Raw genomic sequence first — 24,055 nt, 5'->3', positions numbered from 1 at the left:
TGATCAGTCATTCTGTATTTTAATTTTCTCGGAAAAATATCATTAAGTACAGTCATTATTCTCCCCCCCCCAAACATATGCTGTCATTTCTTAAGCCTGAAACTACTCAGCCAAGCAGCTGAGAAAATGACTAGTGCTGTTTTGCTATTTACTGGTGGAAAACAACGAATTGGTTGAAATATTATACAATAGGCACGCTGACTAACAAGGAATATAGTAACCTCCCTTCCATCTGTTCACTAATCTCTGTATATAAGGTGACAAAATAGTGCATTGTCTATGAGGGAAATCAGTGATAGAAAGAGGAAATCATGGCACAGCTGCAATGGAAACACCTCAGAACCCACCAGCACCACGAACTTCTCAGCATTCTCTGTTGTAAATTATAGCTGAGATTGGCTTTCCTCCCCCTGCCACATCGTCAGGTCCTCAAACTATTGTTGTTGAGTCATTTTAGTCTGTCCAACTCTCATGACCTATTTGGGGTTTTCTTGGCAAAAATATTGACGTGGTTGGCCATTTCCTTCTTCAGTTCATTTAACAGATGAGGAAACCGAGGCAAATAGAGCTAAGTGATTTGTGTAAGGTCACATAACCAGTAAGTATCTGGAGCTGGATTTGAACTCAGGTCTTCCAGATTCTTAGAGCACAACTAGTTTTTCAGAACATAATTGGCACTTAATAAATGCTTGCTACTAGTTTTTTGTTGTTGTTGTTGAAATACCTTTTAAATAAAATAATCTCATTCCTATAGCACTTTAGACTAAATGAATTGCTTATAATCACACAGCTAATAAGTATCTGAGGCAAATGTTGGACTCAAAACCAAGTCCAAAGAGTATTCCAAAGTGAAAAACAACATGTACACCGAAGGTGTCAAATACATGCAGCTTTAATACTTCTAAGTGCAGCAAGAACCAGATCAAATTGTAATTGTGAAATATTTAAGGAAGTAAATAAAAATACAACAAACCAGAGATAGCATTATAGTTTAAAACTATGGCTTTTAGGGCCATATGTATGGATTAGTGGCTGTCCTTCCCATTTGAATTTGACACCATTGTCTCTCATTTGACAAAATCCTAATAGAAATTCAAGTTAAATTTTTTTGATGCAATAATACATTGATTAAAGAGTGGGTTGGAATAAAGAGGAAAATAAAGGTTACCTCAACTCCTCTGATATCATTCACTTTGAAAACCTAGGCAAGTTATTTTTCCATTTCAGTCTCATAACCCTAATCTGTAAAACAGAACTTTACTACCTTGCAAGGAAGCCGAGGGTTACTCAACTGTGCTAGTACCTTTGAAGGGTTTGCAAAGCATTTTGGAAAATAGTCCCATTCTCCATTATATCAACAAGGATGGAACCCTAATAATGGCTTTGCAGTGTGGTGCTAAGAATGGCAAATGGTACATATTTCAGCACTTTATGGTAGAAATGGCAATATTCACCAGAAAATTTCTTTTGACAAAGTCTCCCTTTAGCACTTTAAAAATGCCATTTACCAAAAAAAGAAATCACAGACTTATGTACAACTTTTTAGAAATGAGGCAATTACACTACTAATACCTGCATCTATTTTTAATGTTCTATACTTAATACTGTATTGGGGAAAGAAAACTAGACTTAAGAGGAGGATCAGAATATATACCCTACCTACCTCTACTTCTGAGGGTATTTTACTTTTATAATTGCATATAAAATTGTCTTCAACATTCATTTTTCTAAGATTTTTAGTTTTAATTTTTTTCTTTCTCCCTCCTTTATCTCTCCCCTCCCCAAGATAGCAAGCAACAGGATTAAATATTACTGCTTTAAAATGCTGGTAGAAGAATAGTGGATAAAGCCAACTGACCTCATAACTGAGCCCATCTGGGTCCAAGTCTTGTCCCTAAACAGACTGACTGTGTGATCCTAGTTAGTCACAATTTCTTGGTACTCTAAGTAACTTTCTAAGACTCTAAAGCTGTGGACGTGCCTTAGCTGGAAGAATTTCCTTATTTGTGAGTTCTCTAAGCCAAGAGGCAACTAGGTAGTACAATGGATAGAGTGCTGGGCTTGGAGTCAGGAGCATTTGAATTGAAATCCAGTCTCAGAAATTTTCTAGCTAAATAACTTTAGGCAAATCATGTAGCTTCTATTTGCCACTGAAGAAGGAAATGGGAAACCAGTTTGGTATCTTTTTCATGAAAATCTCATGGACATATACATATCCATGGAGTTACGAATAGTTGGACATAAGAGAACACAAACAAATGTCAATGAAATGACATCTCTACTCCCTATCCCTTTAGGTCATTCAGTCAATAGGCATTTATTAAGGGCCTACTATATTACCATTTGAACCTTTGTGAAACTACTGCTAAATCTAAATATAGAGCAGAAAGGGACCTTAAAGGCATCTAGTTGAAATCGAGGATATAGGAATTAAGTTATTTGATCATTATTCCACAATAGTATATTAGTCAACATGACATATTCAGGAATCCACATAATAGATTCCTCATTTAATTCAATCCCAGGAAAATCTGTCACCTCAAATGAACAGGACAATCTTTTATTGGGTTCTAGGGATTATGTAACATTTTACTTTTTACTTTCCCTGCAGACAAACTCAACATTCAACTATTTAACACTCGAAGTTTCTGGAATATTTATTTATTAATGTGTTTTTATTATTTACATTTTGTTTGTCTTGTTTTATAACAGTTTATACATGTTTACATATGTATTTGTAGGACAGCTAAGTGACACGGTGGATACAGCACCAGTCAGGAGTCAGGAATTCTCATTTTCCTAAGCTCAAATCTGGTCTCAGATACTTCCTAGTTGTGTGACACTGCCCACATCACTAGTTTCCTCATCTGTAAAATGAGCTGGAGAAGGAAATGGCAAAAGACTCCAGTACAATTGCCAAGAAAATCCCAAATAGGGGTACGAAGAGTTGAACATGACTGAACAATAACTTGTTTGTAAATTGTCACAAACCTTTTCTAATCTAAATCACCAGAAAAACAAACAAACAACCATGTTATGCGGTTGAATGGAACATAACAAGGAAGAGACAAGACAAAATATTCTCAATTTCTCAAGAGATAAAACAGCTTAATATCCCTCTACCATGTACAATTTCCCAGCTGACATTACTTATGTGAGCATTGAGAATCTCTGGGAGAGAGACTCTTTCACTACTTACTATAAGTGGCAATAATATGACATAAGCTCACCTTTGGAACAACCAAGTCACCACCCAATGTTTTGATCCATTTCCCGACGTCAAAGGAATATCCATGTTCTCACAGGAGGACTGATTTAGAGCTGAAAAGGACTTGAGAGCATTCAAACTCTTTACTCTTCAGGGAGTTAAGTGGCAGATCCAGGATTCAAACTCAGATCTCCCGTCTATAAATTCAGTGCTTGTTCTCTACTGTTCAAACTAGAATTCTGTTTTATAGAATGCAATTTGTTGCTGTTGTTGGTTCTGTTTTGCCCCTTCCTCAAATTATCATATATATACTTATCTATTTGCATCTTGTATTCATCTTTGAGTGGTAAAGCGAATAGCCTTTTGAATCTGACAACTTTGTCATTTTTAAATGGAAATTTATATTAGAAGGGGCAGATCCTTATCTGAGATCTTTTGGGCTCTTGATATAAACTCTGTGAGACAGACAGTACAAGTGTTGGATCCACTTTACAGAAAAGAGTCTAAAGTTCTGAAAAGTGAATGTTTTGCTCATGTTGGCTGCCGGCCAATGGCAAAGCTAGAACGTGTCCTTCCAGGTGCAGTGCTCTTTCTGCATTGGATAGGAATGGAAATTATTTAGGATTTTTTGATTTTTAGATATTTTCCTTGTTTTAATTTGAAGGCAACTGGTCAAAGATCATTGGATCATTGACTTTACAGCTAGAACTTATCTTTGGGTGTAACTTTTTTCCCTTAATTCTCAACTTTGAACTCTTACTTGGAAGCTAAGAATTATAAAAAAAGTATTGCATAATAAATTCAGAGAGAGAGAGAAACACACATATATACACATGTACATATGTGTAAAACATACACATGTGTATATATGTATGTGTAATATTTGCATACACACATGCATTACATATAAATATACAACTTTTATATATTACTATATGCATGGAAAAAAGAGGACAGATGCATGAAACATGGAGAAAGTAACAAGATTTAGCCAAAGATTGGATATATAGAGAGTGAAAATAAAGAATCAAGGATGATAGGACTGAAGTAGGGAAATTTGGAACAGGAAATGAGTTTTGGGTATATGCAGAAAGAATGTTTAGCTGTCATTTTCTTTTAGATTATCTACTAATGAGATTGGTACACTAATCAGCAGGTGTCCCTTAGTCATAGGATCATAAATCTAGAGCCGGAAGACACCATAAGGACATCAAGTCCCACCTCTTCATTTTATAGACAAAAAAAAATGAGGCCTAAAGAAGTTCAATTGTTTCCCAAGTCACAGAAGTAGTAACAGGGACAGGATTTGCACCTAAGTCCCCTGATGGCAAAGCTAGAACTCTACTGTACCACCACTCTAAACTGCATAATAGGAGCAGGACACAGGATTCATATTTATTTTTGACATAACTACATACTACAGCCAAGGATCAGTCTCTTAATTTTCAAGATTATTTGATGTATGAATGAATAAATGAATGAATAAATGAGTGAAAGAATGAATAAAGCATTTTTCAAGTGCTTACTGTGCTCAAAGCATTGCACTAACAGCTCAGATCAGAAAAGTCTGGTGAAGTTTTTGCTCTCTAAGAACTGACATTTTAACAGGAGAGACAATGTATATGGAGGGTTTCACCTGCAAGTCAGATGAAAAGGTTCTGTAGTCATGGGTCCCAGGTCCCATGACAAAACATACGGTAATACCTTTTCTTTAATGTAACTTCCTAACAAAATCAGATAAATTTCTGATGTTAAATAATTTGGCAGTGTCAAGGAATTTGGGAGAACCTTTCTTATCACCCAAATCAGAATATATGAGTAAAAATTATTTCTATATGTGTACTCCATTACTAGGTATTCAAGATACTAATATTAGTAAAAAATTATTTTAAAACCATGTAAACCAAAAATTCACAGGGCTTCTCCATATATAGAATACATTCTCTCCTTATGCCTACCTTGTAGAATCCTTTGTTTCTTCTATACTTCCTTGGGCATATAAAATTAAATATCTACAAAACAGGACTAATTATCTTTATCCCCAAACCCATTCCTCTTCCAAATTTCACTATTACTATCAAGTACATCATCCTTGACTACTTATACTCACTCTACATAGCCAATTTGTTAACAGATCTTCTTGTTTCTGTATTCACATTTCAAGCAACTGTCCTACTTTCTCTGTTCATATAGCAACCACCAAAGTTCAACATCCTATCATCTCTTACCTAGACTATTGCAATATCTTCATAAATGTTCTTCCTGTCTCAAATCTCTACCCTATATTCTCATCTATTCTTTGTAGCTACCAAAGAGATTTTCCTAAAACAACAATCTGATCACTTCATTCCCATTTTCAAACCCCAACAACTCCCTATTACCTCTAGGATCAGATATAAACTATTATTGGCATTTAAAGCCTTTTACAATCTGAACCCAACCTACCTTTTCATTCTCATTGTATGTCATGTACTCACTATATGGCTCACTCAAACTTTCATAATGCTGCAAAATTATAATAACCAAAAAGGTTGACCTTTGAGAAGAGAAGAGAAAAAAATCTATTTTCTGTGCAAAGGAGGGTAATTATAGTTAGAAGATATTGCAAATGCTGTAAGATTCAATTGATTATATTAGTCATTTTTCTTCTGCTTTTTTTCTTTTCCTTTTAAAATTCTTTATATTAAAATCATTATTTAAAATAAATAAAATTATTATCTAAAAGTAGAAGATATCAAAAATGTTACCCCCATTTAAAATCCCCAAAACAAAAAAAATGCTTTTTGAACTGAATGATAAACAAGGGAAGTATGATCTCTTCCCAACAAAACAATTAGAATTTTCATCCCTCCCACTTTGCACATTCTGAAAATTTGAGATCAGTCATGTCATAGTAAATTCTGTCTAGCACATAATGATCCACTAAACCCTTCTGTCATCACAAGACTGTTATGATATGCAGTGTATACAGTTAGTGCAATACAAACAATCTTTTCATTGGGCTAAGCCTGCATCTCTAAGGAGGCAAAAGGCCCAAGAGGTCACAGGCAACTGGAGCAGTGAGCAAAATGGGACATTCTGAACAAAAGGCAAGGGTCATTAAGAATGTGCAACAGAGTTTTAATAGCATTTAACACAAAGACCTCTAGTTGATGAAGCTTATGATGCTTGAATCATTCCTTTCCAAACATTGTTTTCTAATTCTCAAGACCTGCTCCACTCCCATTCTTTCAAAAGAAGCTTTTAACCAGGCCAAGGAAATATCTATAAAAAATTGAAATTTTTATTACTAGTTGGTTTCCTTTTCATAAAATGACTTTCTATTGGAAAATCTGGGTCCCTTTTATACAATTGGAGTTGATTAAACATTATCTGCCCTAGTTCTAGAAAGAACATTTGATTCTTCAATTGCCAGGATACTAAACACTGCCAACAAAATACAAAGGCATGAAATGAGTCTCCTCTCATAACCTCCATTATTTTACAAGAAATGCCAACAATGCCCTTGCAGGTAGATTTCAGGGCTACGCAGAATCTTAGAGATCTAGTCCAACCTCCTCATTTTACAAATGAGGAAGATCAGAAAGGTGAAGAGATTTGATGAATTCATCTGAAGACGAAAAGAACACTAAGAATTAAGGAAATTAAGGAAGGATTCTGTGGAAATCTTGAAAATGGCAATGAACTACACCTTAAAGGAAGCTAGAGAATAATCTAAGAAAATCCATACAATATGAATTTCTACTATTTAATAGGAATCACCTTAATTAGAAATAAAGTGCCAAAAATTTAGAAAAAAGTACTGCATCTAGTAGAAAGTTGCAGAGGTGTGTGTTTGTGTGTGTGTGTGTGTGTGTGTGTGTTTGTGTGCGCGTGCGTGCTTGTGAGATTTTTCAAATTGTAGTTCATATATTCTGATATTGATATAAGCAGCTTAAGGGTATAATGGATAGAACATTGGAGAAGAAAGGTCAGGAAGGCCTGAATTCAAATCCAGTTCCAAATACTATCTAGTTCTCTAACCATATACAATCCACTTAGCCTATATCTGCCTCAATTTATCCATTTATGAAATGGGGATAATAACACTAACATCCCAGGAATGTAATATAGATAAAATGAGATAATTGTAAAGTGTTTTACAAACCTTAAAGTGCTACTGAAGTGCTACTGTGTTATTAATATTATTACTCATAGAAAAATAACCCAAATAATGGAACACTCAGATTCCTTTATCTTTAACTCACTTTCTGTTTCCAAATTTCTTAATCTGTTAACATTTCTATTTAATTATAAGCAGAAAAGGAAAAGAAGTCTACTTAGTCTACTCCAGATTTGTTTTACTGAAAGACTAAATTAAACTCATAATAAAAATGAATGGCCTCAGAGGAGAGACTGGAATAGATATATAAATATGTGGGTCATCTGAATAGTTAAGTTCATGGGACTAGATGAGGTTACCAAGAGAGAAAAGTATCAAGGGAAAAGAAAAGAGGTTCCCATGGCACAGTCTTGGGGAGCACCAATAGTTAAAGAACATGATGTGAATAATCATTCAGCAAAGGAGATGGAAAAAGCAGTCGGACAAAAGGAAAACCAAGAATAGTGTCATGAAAGACACAGGTAGGTGGCTTAGTGGATAGAACACTGGCCTGGATCCTAGAATTTAATGAAAATTCCTTTAAAAATGGGAAAGACTTGGGTACATTTGAAGGCAGGAAGAAGGAACTAAAATATTTATAGCAGCACTTTTTGTGATAGCAAATTCTGGAAGGAAAGTGGATGTTCATAATTTAAAGAAAATTAATCCATTTGTGAATGTCACAGAATTTCATTTTACTATGAGGAATTCAGAGAAACAGGAATATTTGTATGAACTGAGAGAGAATGATTAAATGGGATCAAAATAATATCTATGAAGTCAATACATACAATGATTGTAACAATATTAATGAAAAGAGCATTAAAATGAAGCCCAATGCAGAATAATTGTACAATCAATAATGACTCTAGTGAACAAATAATGAAGGCTATCTCCCTCTCGTGGAAGAAAGAAGGGGAATTTCTAGGGCATCAGCAATCATCATATTGGGTATTTTGCTTAAGTTTTTTTCGTTGTTATAAAGTAAGGTTCAATTCCAAAGATACTATGATAATTTTTGATTTGAACATGATTTTAAAAACAAAAGGCATTAATAAAAAAATTTTAAATAATATTAAATTAATGGGCTCCTTTGTGTATATCAGTTTTTATTCTCATTCTCTGTCCCTACAGCACAGAATTAAGAGCAAACAACTATTGGCTTTATGTAGCAATTAATAAGCATATAATTGATACTATATTCAAAATCTGAATGCATTATCATGGGAAAACATCAGCAAGATGACAATTAAACAAACACTTCTATTAATAATCAGATAATCCTCAGAATAACATAAACCCCACTTTCCTCAAACAAAATAGGTTGTGATATACGTTGAACCAGATGTTCCCTGACAACCAAGTGAAGGAATGGTTAGATAACTGTCAGGATTGATAACTGGTATACTTAGAAAATAGGTAAAATAAACACTCCTTTAGTGATTCAAGGCAAATCAAATATATTTGTTTTGGAAAGTGTTATTCGCATCTAGAGCGAGAACTATGGAGATTGAATGTGAATTAAAGCATAGTATTTTCACCTTTTTGGGAGTTTATTGTTTGTTTGCTAGTGTTTTTTTTTTCCTATCATGATTTTCCTTTTGAGCTGTTTTTTTGCATAGCATGACAAATATGAAAATATGTTTAGAAATATAGAAATGTTTCTATTTGACTTAAATCAACTGTTGCTGAGTGAAATGAGCAGAACCAGAAGATCGCTGTACACTTCAATGCTGTATAAAGATATATTCTGATGGAAGTGGAAATCTTCAACATAAAGAAGATCCAACTCACTTCCAGTTGATCAATGATGGACAGAAATAACTACACCCAGAGAAGGAACACTGGGAAGTGAATGTAAATTGTTAGCACTACTGTCTATCTACCCAGGTTACTTATACCTTCGGAAGCTAATACTTAATGTGCAACAAGAAAATGGTATTTACACACATATATTGTATCTAGGTTATATTGTAACACATGTAAAATGTATGGGATTACCTGCCATGGGGGGGGGGGAGGGAGTGGAGGGAGGGAGGGGATAATTTGGAAAAATGAATAAAAAAAAAAAGAAGAAAAAAATGTTTCTATTTGCATATGTTTGATCTATATCAGATTGCTTACTGTTTTGAGGGGAGGAATAGGAGGAGAAAGAGAGAAAAATTTGGACCACAAGCTTTTGCAAATGTAATACATCTTTGCATGTATTTGGAAAAATAAAATACTATTAAAATAATAAATTCCTCATATCTATCAATTAGAATCTATAAAATAAAGCATCTGGATTAGATTGTCTTTGTGGTTTCTAGTATCTCCAAATTTTATTATTTCAGGAAATAATTTATTTCAGAATTTTGCCAAAAGTAATTCCAGAAACCTGCATTCTGTCTTATTGTAACATAGAAATTTGTACTGTCCAAATGTAAAAGCCAAGAAAATGTGCACTGTGATAATAGTCAAGTTTTCAAGTAGTTGACTTATAACAAATAGTGGAAAACACACACCACCACTGCCATATTTCCAGCTGTCAATTAAAATATTTTCTTTTTAATATCAACTCCATGGAAAGTTCATTCGTTTTCAAAAAAGGATCATTTGATCCTTATGGTGCTTACCATATTCTGCAAAATAAAGTTACCATATTTTACCATGGCATGTAAGACTTCACTTATTATAAAGATTGAAGTCTTTAAGCTGAAACTAGGGAGAGAGTTAGAGTGGCCTTTGGAATAGCCGCCAAAAAACTCTGTAGGAATGCTATGCATTTTTCTCTTGACCTCTCACTCAGACCCATATTTACATACATGTCTAATGAGTTTAGTTATCAGGTTTCCCAGCCCACTTCTAATCAGAAACTGTGGGAGGTAAGAGGAGTAAGCTTATTAGAAACTCAGAGAAACTCAAAAATGGCAGCCAGTGACCAATGTGATAGAATACAAATTATTCCCAGGCAGAGACTATGTTCTCTAGGCCTTTGTATACCTAGATTGGAGTAAGCACTTGATCCCTGATTATTGAAATTGATAAAGATCTTAAATTATTCCTCAGAAGTGACTCATCTTCTGAGAAAAACACAATTCATAACCTACTTAATAGAATGATTTAGGACAGAGTTTATTTTTTTTTCTTTTTTACTATTTGCTCTTTGAGGGCAATGGGATACAATAATGTATAGGTAATGGAACTATTTTGTTCTTTGCAAGAGATGTGATCTTAGTCATGTTGGACAGCTTTGATAACATTAAATTAAAAAGGTTTTGCACAAACAAAACTAACAGAAATAAGATACAAGTACAAAGTTGGGGAAAATATTTTTGAAAAAGGTCTCATTTCTATAATATACAAAGAACTGTGTCAAATTTATAAGAATATGGAGATAAATACTGGGGAAAATTTAAGATATATAAATAAAAAATCAATTAAATTTCTTTTAAAGGAAAAACATAAGCTATGTTGCTTCAATTTTCACAGATATCCCCTTTCCCAAACTTTCTGATATATTTTCTTTTTATAGTCTGTGAAAAAGTTTCATGGGCAATATTTTATTTTATTTTTTATTTTTTCCTTTTTAATTTTTTTTAAATTTTATTTATTTATAATTTTTTCACAGTATATATGCATTTCATGGGCAATATCAACAGTCTATCAAGTCATCACCATCAGTAGAAGGCCAGACTATTTATGTATCCCAGTAAGACTATAAAGACAACTCAAGGCAGTTTATAAGACTTGGGAAACAGTCACAAATTTCAGACATTACACAATGGCTCAAAGTGTAAAAGTCACAAGGCAGTAGAATTGTTTTCTCAATTTCATTGTGTCTGAGCTATTGTGGAGTTGAAAAGGGGAAATGAAAATGTATTCTTGTGTTTTAGGGAAAAATATGAATCATTTAATATAACCAAATATCTTCAAATGTTTTGCTCTCTGTACTGAAAGATATTTTGGAGATAACATAATTAAATTGAATAAGCATAAATGTGCTAATAATAAATAATAATAGTAAATAAATAATGTGAAAATAGTTGGTCATTATCCTGCATTTTCAAAGAGGGCCACAATGACATCACTATAATAGGATCAAGTTACAGTATGTTTTACTGTTGCTGATTAGACCAATATACACTCAGAACTCTATCACAGGTTAAGTACAAATAAGTCCATGTGAACATCTGGGATAGATTTTGCACAATAATTTGTCACCTATTGCTTTTTATTTTCTTTCTCATTTTTTCCTTTTTGATCTGATTTTTTTTGTACAGCATGATAAATACAGAAATATGTATAGAAGAATTGCACATGTTTAACAACATGTCTTAGGGGAGAGGGTGAGGAGAAGGGAGAGAGAAAAAATTTGGAACACAAGGTTTTACAAGAGTGAATGTTGAAAACTATCTTTGCATATATTTTGAAAATAAAATACTATTATTAAAAAAATTTGCCACCTATCTTTTTATGAAGGATTGCTATTTTGGTGGTCGGGTCCAAGTCTTAAGTTCACAGCATTAATGCATAAATTTGAAGCCTTGCCACATATTGCCTGCTGTCAGAAAAACCCAAGGTCCTATTAGGGATTAAAATAGTCCATACCATTGCCAAACAGGAGGATAAAGAGACTTACCTCCCTAAAAGTATAACTGAGATAATAGTTCCAGATACATGCCGAATAACTAATTTTCTCTTTCTTATAAGCTCACCATAGTACCTTAGCCAAAAGTACCTTACAGAATAAGGTAGACAAGTTAATATTATTCTCATTCCACAGGTAATAATGTTAATTTATAATTATGTTAATAACTAACATCTATATATCACTTTAAGGTTTGCTAAGTATCTTACAAATATTATCTCATTTTATTCTCACAACTATGGGATGGAGGTTTTGCTATTATCCCCATTTTATAGAGGAGTTATATGACTTGTCAAGGGTCACCTAGCTAATATATATAACAAGCAGGATTTGAACTCAGTTGTTCCTGCCTGCAAATCTAGTGCTCTATTCATTGCACTAACTGTCTATGATAATCTGTGTTTATATAACACTTTTAAGATTAAAAGCACATTATATACATTATCTCTTTTGAGCCTCACAAGAACCTTGAAAGTCAAGGAATCAAGGTAATATTATCTGTATCTTACAGGTTTCAACTCAGTATTTTATCTGTATCATACCACAGGAAGTTTTGTAGTGGAGTTGGAACAAGTTCATAACCTTCCATGACGTTGTTCTCTAAGTTTGAGAATGTTGCCATATATTTGTGTCCATAAAATGTATATATTTTAAAGTTTACAAAGAGATTTACATATGTTTGAGTAAAATAAAATGTTAATAATTACTGTGGGGGCAGCTAGATGGTACAATGGATAGACTACTAGAGTCAGGAAGACATGAGTTCAAATCCAACCACTCATGTGACCCTTGACAAGTCATGTAACTCCTCTATAAAATGTGTGACCCTGGGTAAGTCGCTTAACCCCAATTACCTCCTTCCCAATTTATTTTTAAATTATAGTGCATAAAAGTTAAAAGCATCCCCCAAATGTAAGCAGCAATAATTGTCTACATATTTTTTAGAATGCAACTGTAGAAAGCTTATTCATTCTTTATATGACTCTTAACTGGGTAATTGTAGTAGATTCTTAATCAGTTTTCCTTTTTTCAGACTCCTCCTCTCTCCCATCCATAATATACACAGACAAATTGATATTCCTAAAACACATTAGATCATGTTAAATTCTAATATTATCACTCCAATCAAAAAGCCTCAGAGGTTTTTATTGCCCCTAGGATAAACTACTGAATCCTTGCATTTATAGGTCTATATAATGTGACTCCCATCTATTCTCCAGCTTTATTTTATGTCACTCCCCTTCATAAAATAGGCACTTAATGTTTGCTGAGAGTAAGAGAGATTGAGGAGAACAACCCAAGGCTATTTATAGACAGAAAGTGATCAAGAAACTGCTTAACTGCAGCCATCATGAGGAAACTAAAAGAGCAAGTCAAAAGAGCCCATTGGAGTTTATTTTTCTAATTGAGACTTACAGATGACTCCACACCTTGCCACGTGTATGATACCATATAGCCCATGAGTTCACCATCTTGGCGCTTAAGTGGAGGTTTTTTCCATCTTACTTCTAAATTATTACTGGATTTATTCAGAAATACAGTAACATTCAGAGGTGATGCTGATGGAGCTGTAAAAGAAAGAAAGAAAGAAACAAAAAATAAATTATTAAAAAGAAACTTGTTCACTGACAGCCAATCAACAGGTATTTATTAAGCACCTACCATGTGCAAACATTATGCTAAATCCTCAGTCACAAATCAAGAGGGCTCAGAGGACAATTAGTATAACTCCCTCATTTAACAAAGGCTCAGAGAAGTCAATGCAAATAGTAAGTCTCAGACACAAAACCTGAAGGGAAGCTCTCCTCCTCCAGAGTTAATTTCACTTTACCATAAAAAGAAAAAAGTGTCAGTCTCTGATCTTTCATCCTGTTAAGGGGAACAACACTTACTTGTAAAATATAGCTTAAATAACTACCACAGAATTACTGTACTGTTGTGAGGAAATATGCCTTAGAAGAGAGACAATTTAACTATCATGTCTGGAGGAAGACTTGCTTGATATCCAAAAGGACTAAGAAAACTTCTTTTCTGAAGAACTGAGTAAAATTATTGTCAACCAGAAAAACTTTGAAGAGATATAACTCTTGTGAGATAATAGAGATAACTGAGTTTAATTCATTCCATGAAGAGAATATCCAGAATAGAACCCTGAGTGAGCTGAATGGCTCCAAAAGACTAGTGATGGAAAATCTTACAAAAATGAATGGTGAAAACTATTTTTATATGTAATTGAAAAACATACTATTAAGTGAATCCATTACAAGATAAAAGAAAAAAGATATATGGATTAAAATAACAAAAAGCAATACCATGTATTTTATTTAAAAATTAAAAATTAGCCCTTTAGTTAGGAGGACCTGAGTTCAAATCCTGATCTCAGACACTTGACACTTCCTAGCTGTGTGACCCTGAGCAGGTCACTTGACCCCAATTACCTCAGCAAAAAAAATAAAAATAAAAATAAAAATTATTATTTAACTAATCATTATTTCATTTAATTATTGATTTTAATATTAATTATTTTGATTAGCTGTTATTTAATTATTTAAAATTATTTTTAAATGGATCTTCACTAAATTAGCCCAAAGTTTTAAATTTTGCTTTATTTCTAATTAAAAGGTTTTTCACAAGGCAATTGTTGAAACGAGAACTAAATTAATATGCAGAATGGAAATAAGCAAACTGTGGCATATTTTACCAATGATGATCAGAGTATCAGAAATAGAAGAAAAGAAATGATCAAGAACATGTTTGACTAGAACAGGAAGTCAATGTTTACATAATGAGCCTAGTGAAGCCTAAGGATCTTTCTCAGAATAAAGTATCTAAGACACAAAATAAAATACACAGTATTACGAAAGAAAGCAGTTATGTTGAAATTCAGTTAAGTGGGGCTAAGTGTCACAGTGAATAGAGCACTGGTCTTGGAGTCATGAGAATCTGAGTTCAAATAGGATCCCAGGCACTTACTAACTGTGTGATCCTGGGCAAGTCACTTAACTCCAACTACAATTTTAAAAGTACAATTATTATTATTTTTTTTGATAAAAACAACTTTACAGACCCATGTTAAGAACACATGTTGTAGAAGAAAACTTGAACTTAGCTTTTCTGACTAACCAGAGAAGCACTGTATCACTATTCCATACTGACTCTAAATTTAATAGCTCTATTCTCTTCTATTTCAGATCTATTCTTCTAAGTCTTCTCTCTGAATTGAAAATGCTTGCTGGAGTTAAGCAAGTTTTATCATGTAACCAATAAAGAAATATTCAGGAACAGATGTACAAATTGTCATTAGAAATTGTAATCATTGAGGGGAAAAAAAATGGTCATAAAACAGGAGTGAATGGAAAACAAAGAGCATGGGTATTTTGCAAGAGATCTGGAAGCTCCTGCACGATGGACAGACCTGAGATAGTCTTCCAAGAGTATCATAGGATTGTCAGGTATGGAATGGGTACAATATTTACAAGTGGATAGAGTATCCCTTTTGATGTTATCATAAACATCAAAATATTGAATTATTATAATTCTATCAATCTTCCAATAGTCTCTTTAGTTCATTTAGCTCATAGTTGTTATATTATTTAGTGCTCTTGGTTTATAAATAATTTTACTTTTATTTTTAAATTACAAATATTCTTTTTCTAACACATTGTCTACAGAGATTCTTAAGTGTCTAAAGGGTTCCCTCATATCTACTCAAACATTGAGCACCTGTAAGAACCTCATGCCAGCAAAACCTTTACGCAAAGATAACATTTTTGGTTGAAACTTTTTAACGCACTAATTAATCTTGGGAAAATCTCAGGAATCTTGTAGGAAAAAATTAATGGTTATCAACCATTACAATTATATATGAAGATTTTTTGATATATGAAGTGAAGATTCTAATCTAATGCATTTCTATAGTGGAAATGAGGACTATATGTTCTTACATTCATATATAGGGAGAGTAAGAGAATGAGTTGGAAAAACTTGCTCTGTGCAAGACAGCACGGTATAGTGAATAGGGACTGGCCTTGGAACCAGAAAGACCTGTGCGTCTGACACATATTTGCTGAGTGACCACAGGCCAGTCATTTAACATCTTGGTTTCTTGGCAGCTTTTGGGAATTATAGATTATAGATGAGCAGCCATTTGGTGATGAACTAAGGATTCCATGCATCAATAATAACAGATCAATTCCTCTTCCCATCAACAAAATAAACCATTTGATATGTGATTTTTGGTACAAACTTCAGTTTCCCCATATGTGAAATTCAGGATTTAGACTTGACACTCCCCCAAAGACCCTTCAAGTTCCAACTCTTATTTCCAATCCTCTACTATAAAACTTTCAATGGCTCCCTACTGTTCCTGGAATAAAATTCAAACTCTTTATCTTGGCATAAATTGGCTGTCTAGCTTTCTGACCTTACTTCATATCTCATTTCACACCTAGATACTTACATTCTAACTAAAGTAATTCCATATAGCCACCTTCCAATTCTATACATTCATGCCCCAAACTGAGGTAGAGATGGATTTCAGAGATCAGTGACATCAAGAAAGTGATCCACAGTTCAGATTAGGAGTCATGGCAACTTTTTGAAAAGAATTTCAAATACATATATACCCCCTCTTTGAAAAGAAGACATGGATAATGACAGTATCACCTGATTACATTGTGTGACTAGATTTCTGACATCCCCATTTGGCTACCCATTTAGTTATTATTTTGTGTATTTGTGATCACTTTCCTACAGTCGTTTCCAAAACATAACTGTTTTTAAAAGCTCATGCTTGGATGTTTTGCCCAATAATCTGCCATAGAACTCAAAACAAAATCTTATAAGACTTTTCCATGATTCAGTCAATTCAGCAAACATTTGTAAAGAGTCTATGCTGTGTATGTAACAATCATGAAAGTACATATTGATCCTTAAGGTAGCTTAAAGCTTCCTTGGACTAATACAAGTACCTCTTGAATACAAATTATTTTTACTGATATCATAACACCATAGATAATCATAACACCTAGGTTATTTAAAGCATAAATATTTTATTATCCCAGTTACTGAATAGGAGATAAAAAGGATAAAAATCAAAACACTGGGTCACACTCTCCCATTAATACATCTAGTGTCTATGAAGAAGAATGGGCACAAATTTTCAGAAACCTACCAGAGAGGCCCATGAATAAGGAAACCTATGTTCCCAGGGCAAATCACAAATTGGATTTTAGACCTCAATGTCCTTGGTCATTTTAAAAAACAGTCTGTAGGACATGAAGCTGATTCTCGGCTAGCTGGGTCTCTTCTAATCCTTGGCACTTCTTTTACACTAATGAAGGAGTATTGAGCTCTTTTTACTCAAAGCCACTATTAGCAAGGAGCTGAGGAAAACTGTATGCTCTTTCAGAGACAAAGCTGTTCCCTTATTCTGGAGAAATGCTAAGCTCATCAGATCTGCAAGCAACCCTAAGAAATAGACTGATTGCTCATCAGTATAACTGGGAAGTTTCTTTCAATACGGGGAATTTTCCACACTGATGATATCATATAAACAGACCAAGAGAAAAAAAAAAAGGTTCTGTGACCACACATTATACACTCTCTTCCCAACTAGATGTTTTTTTAAAATGCATATTACTGTTGATAATGGGATTGAAATGAGTTAATGTGGCAGAGTTAGCATAAATCCATTCCTATTCACAGAAAATAAAATCAAAAGTGCATGCCTAACCTATGGTACAGTAATAATGAAATTTTTGTACAAAATTTGCAACTCACCAATTGTGCAAAAAACCCCAAACCCTAAATCCCTAGTAAATATAGTATCCTCCATACCATCTCCACACCTTCAAAAGTAAAGACTAAAACAAAGATTTACTTTCAAATTAAATTATTAATGCTATTCTGTATAACTGTCTGTATATCTATTATTGATTACCTCCTTCAGTTGTACTGCCCAGAATCCAAGAGCTCACTTGGGACCAGCCTACTTCATTCATGCAGGAAACACCAATGCTATAATTAGTCAAAGCTTGCAGCTGCTGAATTTGATATAGATGAGGTGATGCAGATGTATTGAAGATCATGACTGATGCATTAGTCAATGGACTGGCTTCCTTGACCTAAAACAAAAACAAAAATTTGGATTAACATTAATTAGCAAGTTATCTGAAATTTTATCTTTGATGATCTATGTTAATAGAGTTGCCACATATTTCCCTTCCTCTCCTCTGAAATGAGGGACGTGTTTTCCTTTAAAGAACACATGTTACCTCTATAAACATGAGTCATTCACCCTGGCTGAATTTGTCTGATACCTAGAAGGGAAATGCTTTCTATGTGCTCTGACAGTGATAGATTACAAGGAAAGGAAGGCAGCTGAAATGACAGTTGTGACGCATGGAAAAATGAGTAGGATATTTCCCCTCCTCTTCTCATTCATGCTCTCATTATTTTACTATGTTGACAGATATGACCCTCACATTCAATGGAACACGGCTCTGGAGTTGGTCATTGCTTTTTTATCTATTTTGCACAACATTCCTCTATGGAAGTTTTTAAAGAACAGGAGCAAAACTTTGCACAATTTGGACAGGAATTGATGGGGTGAAATTTGCTGAGAAAGAGGGAACTCCCAGAGCTATGGGTACTTAAGAGAGTATATTCCATATGTAAGTAATATAGTCCCATTACATGCAAGAAAGCTATTACTTATTAAACAAGAGGGATATTAAACTAGTAAAAGAATGAATGAGAGCAAAAAAAGTGAGAGGAGAAGAATATGTTGCTGAACAAGAGGCAGCACGACAGAGTGTGGAGAAAGATTGTGTTCAAGTCCTTCCTTTGATGCATACTTGCTGTCTGACTGGACAGGTCACTTTATGTAATTCATAAAGCAGTTGAAAATCTGTATTGGCAGAAGGTATTCTCTAAGGAAGATAGGAAATGGATTATCGGCTTTGCTTTACAGATGAGGAAACTGAGGTGAAGAAAGAACAAACAATATGTTCAAGGTCACCTACTTAGAAAATGGTTGAGCCCAATCATTTTAACTGTCACACTGGTGCCCTTTCTAAGATTTCATTTCCATGGATTTTTTTTTAGGTTGGGACAGCTAAAAGACACCTAGATAGAACTGAAGTCAAAGAGGGATAGGGAGGTTTTATACATACATTTAAATAAATAAGAATGCTAATATGTTATTTATAATATATAATTAACCATGTATGTAAAATTAATAAGAAATATTTAAACATTTGACTCAGCAATACTCCTACTAAAACTATACACTAAAGAGATGAATTAAAGAGGAAAAGAGCTTGTTCTCTTATTAGAAATTAGCTAAAGAAATTATGAAATTATATAAATATAATGGGACATTGTATCAAAAATGATAGAATGGATAGTTTTGAAGGAAAATGGGAACACCTAGGGAAAGTGATGCAGAATGAACTAAATACAATCAGGAAAATAAATTTTATGTTGCAGCTATTTGATTATTAAGTTGTGTCGGACTATATTATCTGTGGATCTTGGTTTGGGTTTTTTGTTTTGTTTTGTTTTGTTTTGTTTTTGGCAAAGAAAAGGGAGTGGATTACCATTTTCTTTTTCCAGTTGATTAAAGCAAGCAGAAACTAAATGAGCTACCCAAAGTCAAAAAGAAAGTAAATGTCTGAGACTAGAATTGAATTCAAATCATCTTGACTCTACGCCCAGCACTCTCTTCACTGAGCCACATAACTTCCTCCTAACTTGTAAATTAATAACATAATAAGGAAAATGTTTTGAAAAAACTTAAAAAAATTTTTTATCATTGCAATGACCAATTAGGAGTCCAGAGGATGGATGATGATGTTACCTACCTATTGAGAGAGAAGATGCCTAATCAAAGATACATTTTTAGAAAAAGCCAATACAGGAACCTTTTCTTGTCTATTCATATGTTACAAGGGCTTTGTTTTTATTTTTATTTTCCATTGTGGGTGCAAAAGAGTCTTGGAAGATAAGGGAAGTCAGGGATAGGATAGCAAAAAGAAATAAAGAAAAGGGGATTATCGAAGTACACCTTTTAAAAATATATACCAAAGTGAACTTGAGAGGCCAGAAAAATAAAACAAAACATAACAGACAAACAAAAAAAGACGATAGTTTTGAATGTAACATGCTGAATTTATTATATAGTTAAAAGCAAAAGCAAGTGTCATGTAATGTAAATATTGAGGTTCATGACAATGCTCTTCATATATATATATATATATATATATATATAGAGTATATATACTGAAATTTCTATTTTATTTAATGTCTGTTAAGTTTATAATAAAATGAAAATGTTAATTAAAAAAGAAAATAATAAAAAATCACTAAATTCAGATTAACTATAATGTAGTAGAGTGCAGGACTTGGAGCTAGGAACATGAGGATTCAAATCCTACCCTAGATATTAACTATAGAATCCACAAGTCATCTCTTCTCTCTGTATGTTATTTTCCTCAATTGCCTCTATGGACCTTAGAGTGCTAAAGCCATTCTTCTGTGATCCTATGACTATTGTTGGTCCAGGAAAAGAGAAGAAGCATACGTTCCATCTCTCAGCAAGGGAGAGAGATTAGGTATGAGAAGTGTTGCTAAAGTAGTCAGACACAATAATGTATTGGTTAAATTTGCCTCTTTTTCTGTGTTACAAAGGTTGGTTCAATAAAAGTGGAGGAAATTGTGCCAGAAAATTACTGCAATGTAAAAAGAATTAAAACTATTTTAAAAAACAAATAGCAAAAAATTTAATCCACTAAAGAGTAATTTCAATAATCCCAGAACCCAACACCAAAAACTGGACATGAATACTAAATTCTCCCTCCAGATTTCCAAATGACCCAGGTAGTGTAGTGACCTAAAATAATCTGATCATGTCTTTGAGAAACTTCTCTACAACTTGATCTAAACAATACTTAATAAAGATGATTCAGTGATGTTCTACTGACTTCTAGGATAAAATACAAACTCATCTATTTGGCATTCTTTAAAAGACTTTATAATTTGTCCCCAAATTATCTTCCCAGGCTGATTATACATTAATCTTCCTCATGTATTCAATGTACCCATGAAACCAACCATCCCACTTCTTGTTAATATGTCTCTGTCGAGCCCTCATATTGCTCTTCTTCCTCATATTCATGTCTAGGAATACTCAGCTCCTTTCAAAGCTCAGTTCAATGACCATCTCCAGGCAGAGACCTTTTCTGATTCCCCCAGTTGTTAGTGCCCTCTCCAGTTACTTTGCTTTTACTTCATATATCTTTTTAATTTTCTTACCTGTGCTTATGTTATAATCAGTTTCCCATGTTTACCTCACATAAACTCTAAGATCTTTAAGAACAGAGACTGTCTTGTTTTTGCATCGAACTCTTCAGCACCTAGAACAATGCCTGACACGCAATCAGAGTTTAATAAATGCTTGCCTGATTATTGAAGTAAGTTATTCCTTTTCTACGTATTTTCAATGTTATTTACTTAATATTTCCCAAACTTATAGACCTGTGACAAAGTCATGTAGGTACATCTAGATCTATCTAGGTAGTGCAGTGAATAGAGCACCTCAGTCAGTCAAGAAGACAGCAGCCCAGAATCAGGAGTTCAAATCTGGGCTCGGATAGATTGTTGTGAGATTCTGGGCAAGTCACTTAGCTCTGATTGCCTTATTTAAAAAAAAAAGTACTGGATTGCTGAAATATCTTGCAGACATGGAAGGTCTTCTAGAATAACATATGATTAAAAATCATCTAGTCCAATCCTCTCATTTCAAAGAAAACTGAGACCCAGAAAAATAAGTGCCTTGACCAATGTTGTATAGGTAGCAAATAATAACCACAAGTGGTCAGGCAAGTCTGCAGTGGATTGGCTGCTGGGCTCAGAATCAGGAAAAATGAGTTCAGATCTAGCCACAGAAACTTACTATTGATGTGACCCTGAGCAAGTCACACTTTGTTTGTCTTGGTCTCCTCATCCATAAAATGAGGGCAATAATAGCAGCTGGCTCCTTGGGTGGTTGTGGAGATCAAATGAGATGATTGTAAGGTCCTTGGCACAGTGCCTGGCCCAAAGTAAGTGCTATATAAATGTGAGTTATTATTAATCAGGTTCTGAATCCAGGTCCTTGACTGAAAATCCAGTATTCCTTTCTCTATACCATTTCTTCCTTCTACATCTCTGTTCTTTCCCAGAGTAGCCCCCTAAATCACAGCTACAGCTAGGAATTTACACGCCAGGAATAGGTTGTACAAAGTAGGATCTCTCGTAAGGACCTTATTGTAAAGAGTCAGAAACATGTTTCTAGGAAGGCCATCACATGAAAGGGAGCAAGATAAGGAAGGGGAGACAGTGTGCCCCATATTGTCTTCCTACTTTCTTAATTCATGCCAGAAAACAATTATGTTATACTGTGTTTCTTTGCTGTTGAAAGACTGTGATTGCTGGCAATGCACTCTAATTTCTATACCCTGAGGCAAAGTTCCAATCACCTTGCCCTAATTATGACTTTTCCCTGAACAAAGTATTTCACTGGAGATCACATCTAAATTTGCTACTAAAGTCCTTATGAGCTCTCAGCTGTCAAAGGTTCTTACTGGTATCCACTCTGCAGTATGTCCAATTGTCCAGCTTTTACTTGGTAATAATACACCATAATAATCCAGGGGGATTTTAAAGTCACGTAGCTTATTCCTCTTAATCATATCATTGTATGTATACAGTATAAAATATCATTATTCTTACTTTAGAATATCTAAATCCAGGGCAAGCAGCTGTGAATACACATGTTTAGAATTCCAAATGACCTATGTATTAATAGGGGAAAAACACTCAGAATTGAGCCTTTCAGGAGGGGAAAGAGTAAAATCACCTCTCGTGGCTGGTGGTGTTTACGAGCTTTGGGTTTCACCCTATGACTCATGTTCACATCAGATTATACAAAGCTGCCAAAACTTCATAAGTTCATAATGAAAAGCCACTGGAAGGAGGCACCAGAAATCACGTGCACTTGTCCCGTGGGGATTCCTGGCACTTGCCAGGAATTACATTTTGTTTTAGGGCTTTAAAGGCTGTACCTACTTCCTGGTGACCAAGCATCAAAATCTAAATCAAAGGAAACTTCTTTGTCCCGCCACCTCCCACCCTCATTTCCTGAGCTGCTTTTTTAGACATACATTTTTGGGCAAAGGGAGGATTCTGGACAACATGTGAAATAGGTATTAAATGCATGAATATATTTAATAGATGAGAAAACAGATTCAGAAGAGTTAAATAACTTGCAAGTTTATCACACAAGCTACTATCAGAGGCAGAATTTCCACCCAAATGTTCCTAATTTCTAATGTCAGGCTTCTAGTACAACACAGCTTCCCATAAAGTTCCCACTTTGCAAATTATCTCCCCCACAATAGAATTTTAATTTTTTAAGTGCACTTTATTTCTTTTTACCCCATACCCAATTATTCAGTCACCCTAGTCAGATTAGAATAATAAGGATTAGGAACCTAGTCCTTCATTTCTAAAAAATACTAAACCTTGTTATAAAAGAGACTTAGATTCTTATTATTTGGCATGCTGTTGAGTTTTTTTTTTTTAAAGAAGAAACTTATTTATTTATAAAATGAGGAAGTGAACTTTTCCCAAATTCATGTTTAGTAAGTATGATGATATTTTATTAAAGCATAAATAGTGCTAGAAGTCTGTACAATGCAAATTCCTACCATTTAACAGTATTTATTAGGTTTAAAAACTAAGTACTCTGACAGTTAGGAAAAGATATTTCACCAAGTAAAAGAACTACAGCCTACTTTTCCAGAATTATTTCATATCACTCTCTTTCATGCACTCAATATTTTAGCCAAAAGTTATCACTAAAACTTTGTATTCCAATTCCCAGCTCCATGATTTGCATGTGTTGTCTTCCAAATCTAGATTGTCCTTCCCTTTTATCTTTTAGAATGTTAATATCTTATGTCACCTTTATGGAAAATCTTTCTATATCCTCTTGTTAGGATTCAAGTTCTTTCCCAAAATATTCCATAAATAT

The 24,055-nt window shown here is 33.9% G+C and overlaps 1 protein-coding gene across 2 annotated transcripts in view; it reads right to left on the bottom strand.

The window, feature by feature from the left end:
- MERTK (MER proto-oncogene, tyrosine kinase) overlaps nucleotides 1–24,055 on the bottom strand; it is a 115,035-nt gene that overhangs the window by 30,812 nt on the left and 60,168 nt on the right. For both annotated transcript variants that reach the window (XM_074287687.1, XM_074287686.1), the window contains exons 7-8: nucleotides 17,921–18,104; nucleotides 13,396–13,547 (exon numbers count right to left, since the gene is read on the bottom strand). In XM_074287687.1, coding sequence (XP_074143788.1) covers nucleotides 13,396–13,547; nucleotides 17,921–18,104 — 336 coding nt within the window. The remainder of the gene's footprint in view (nucleotides 1–13,395; nucleotides 13,548–17,920; nucleotides 18,105–24,055) is intronic.

The sequence above is a fragment of the Sminthopsis crassicaudata genome, chromosome 2 (assembly GCF_048593235.1).
Source record: "Sminthopsis crassicaudata isolate SCR6 chromosome 2, ASM4859323v1, whole genome shotgun sequence".
Classification (NCBI taxonomy): Eukaryota; Metazoa; Chordata; class Mammalia; order Dasyuromorphia; family Dasyuridae; genus Sminthopsis; species Sminthopsis crassicaudata.
Note: the sequence above shows the minus strand (reverse complement) of the source record. Positions and strands in the feature narration are given on the sequence as shown.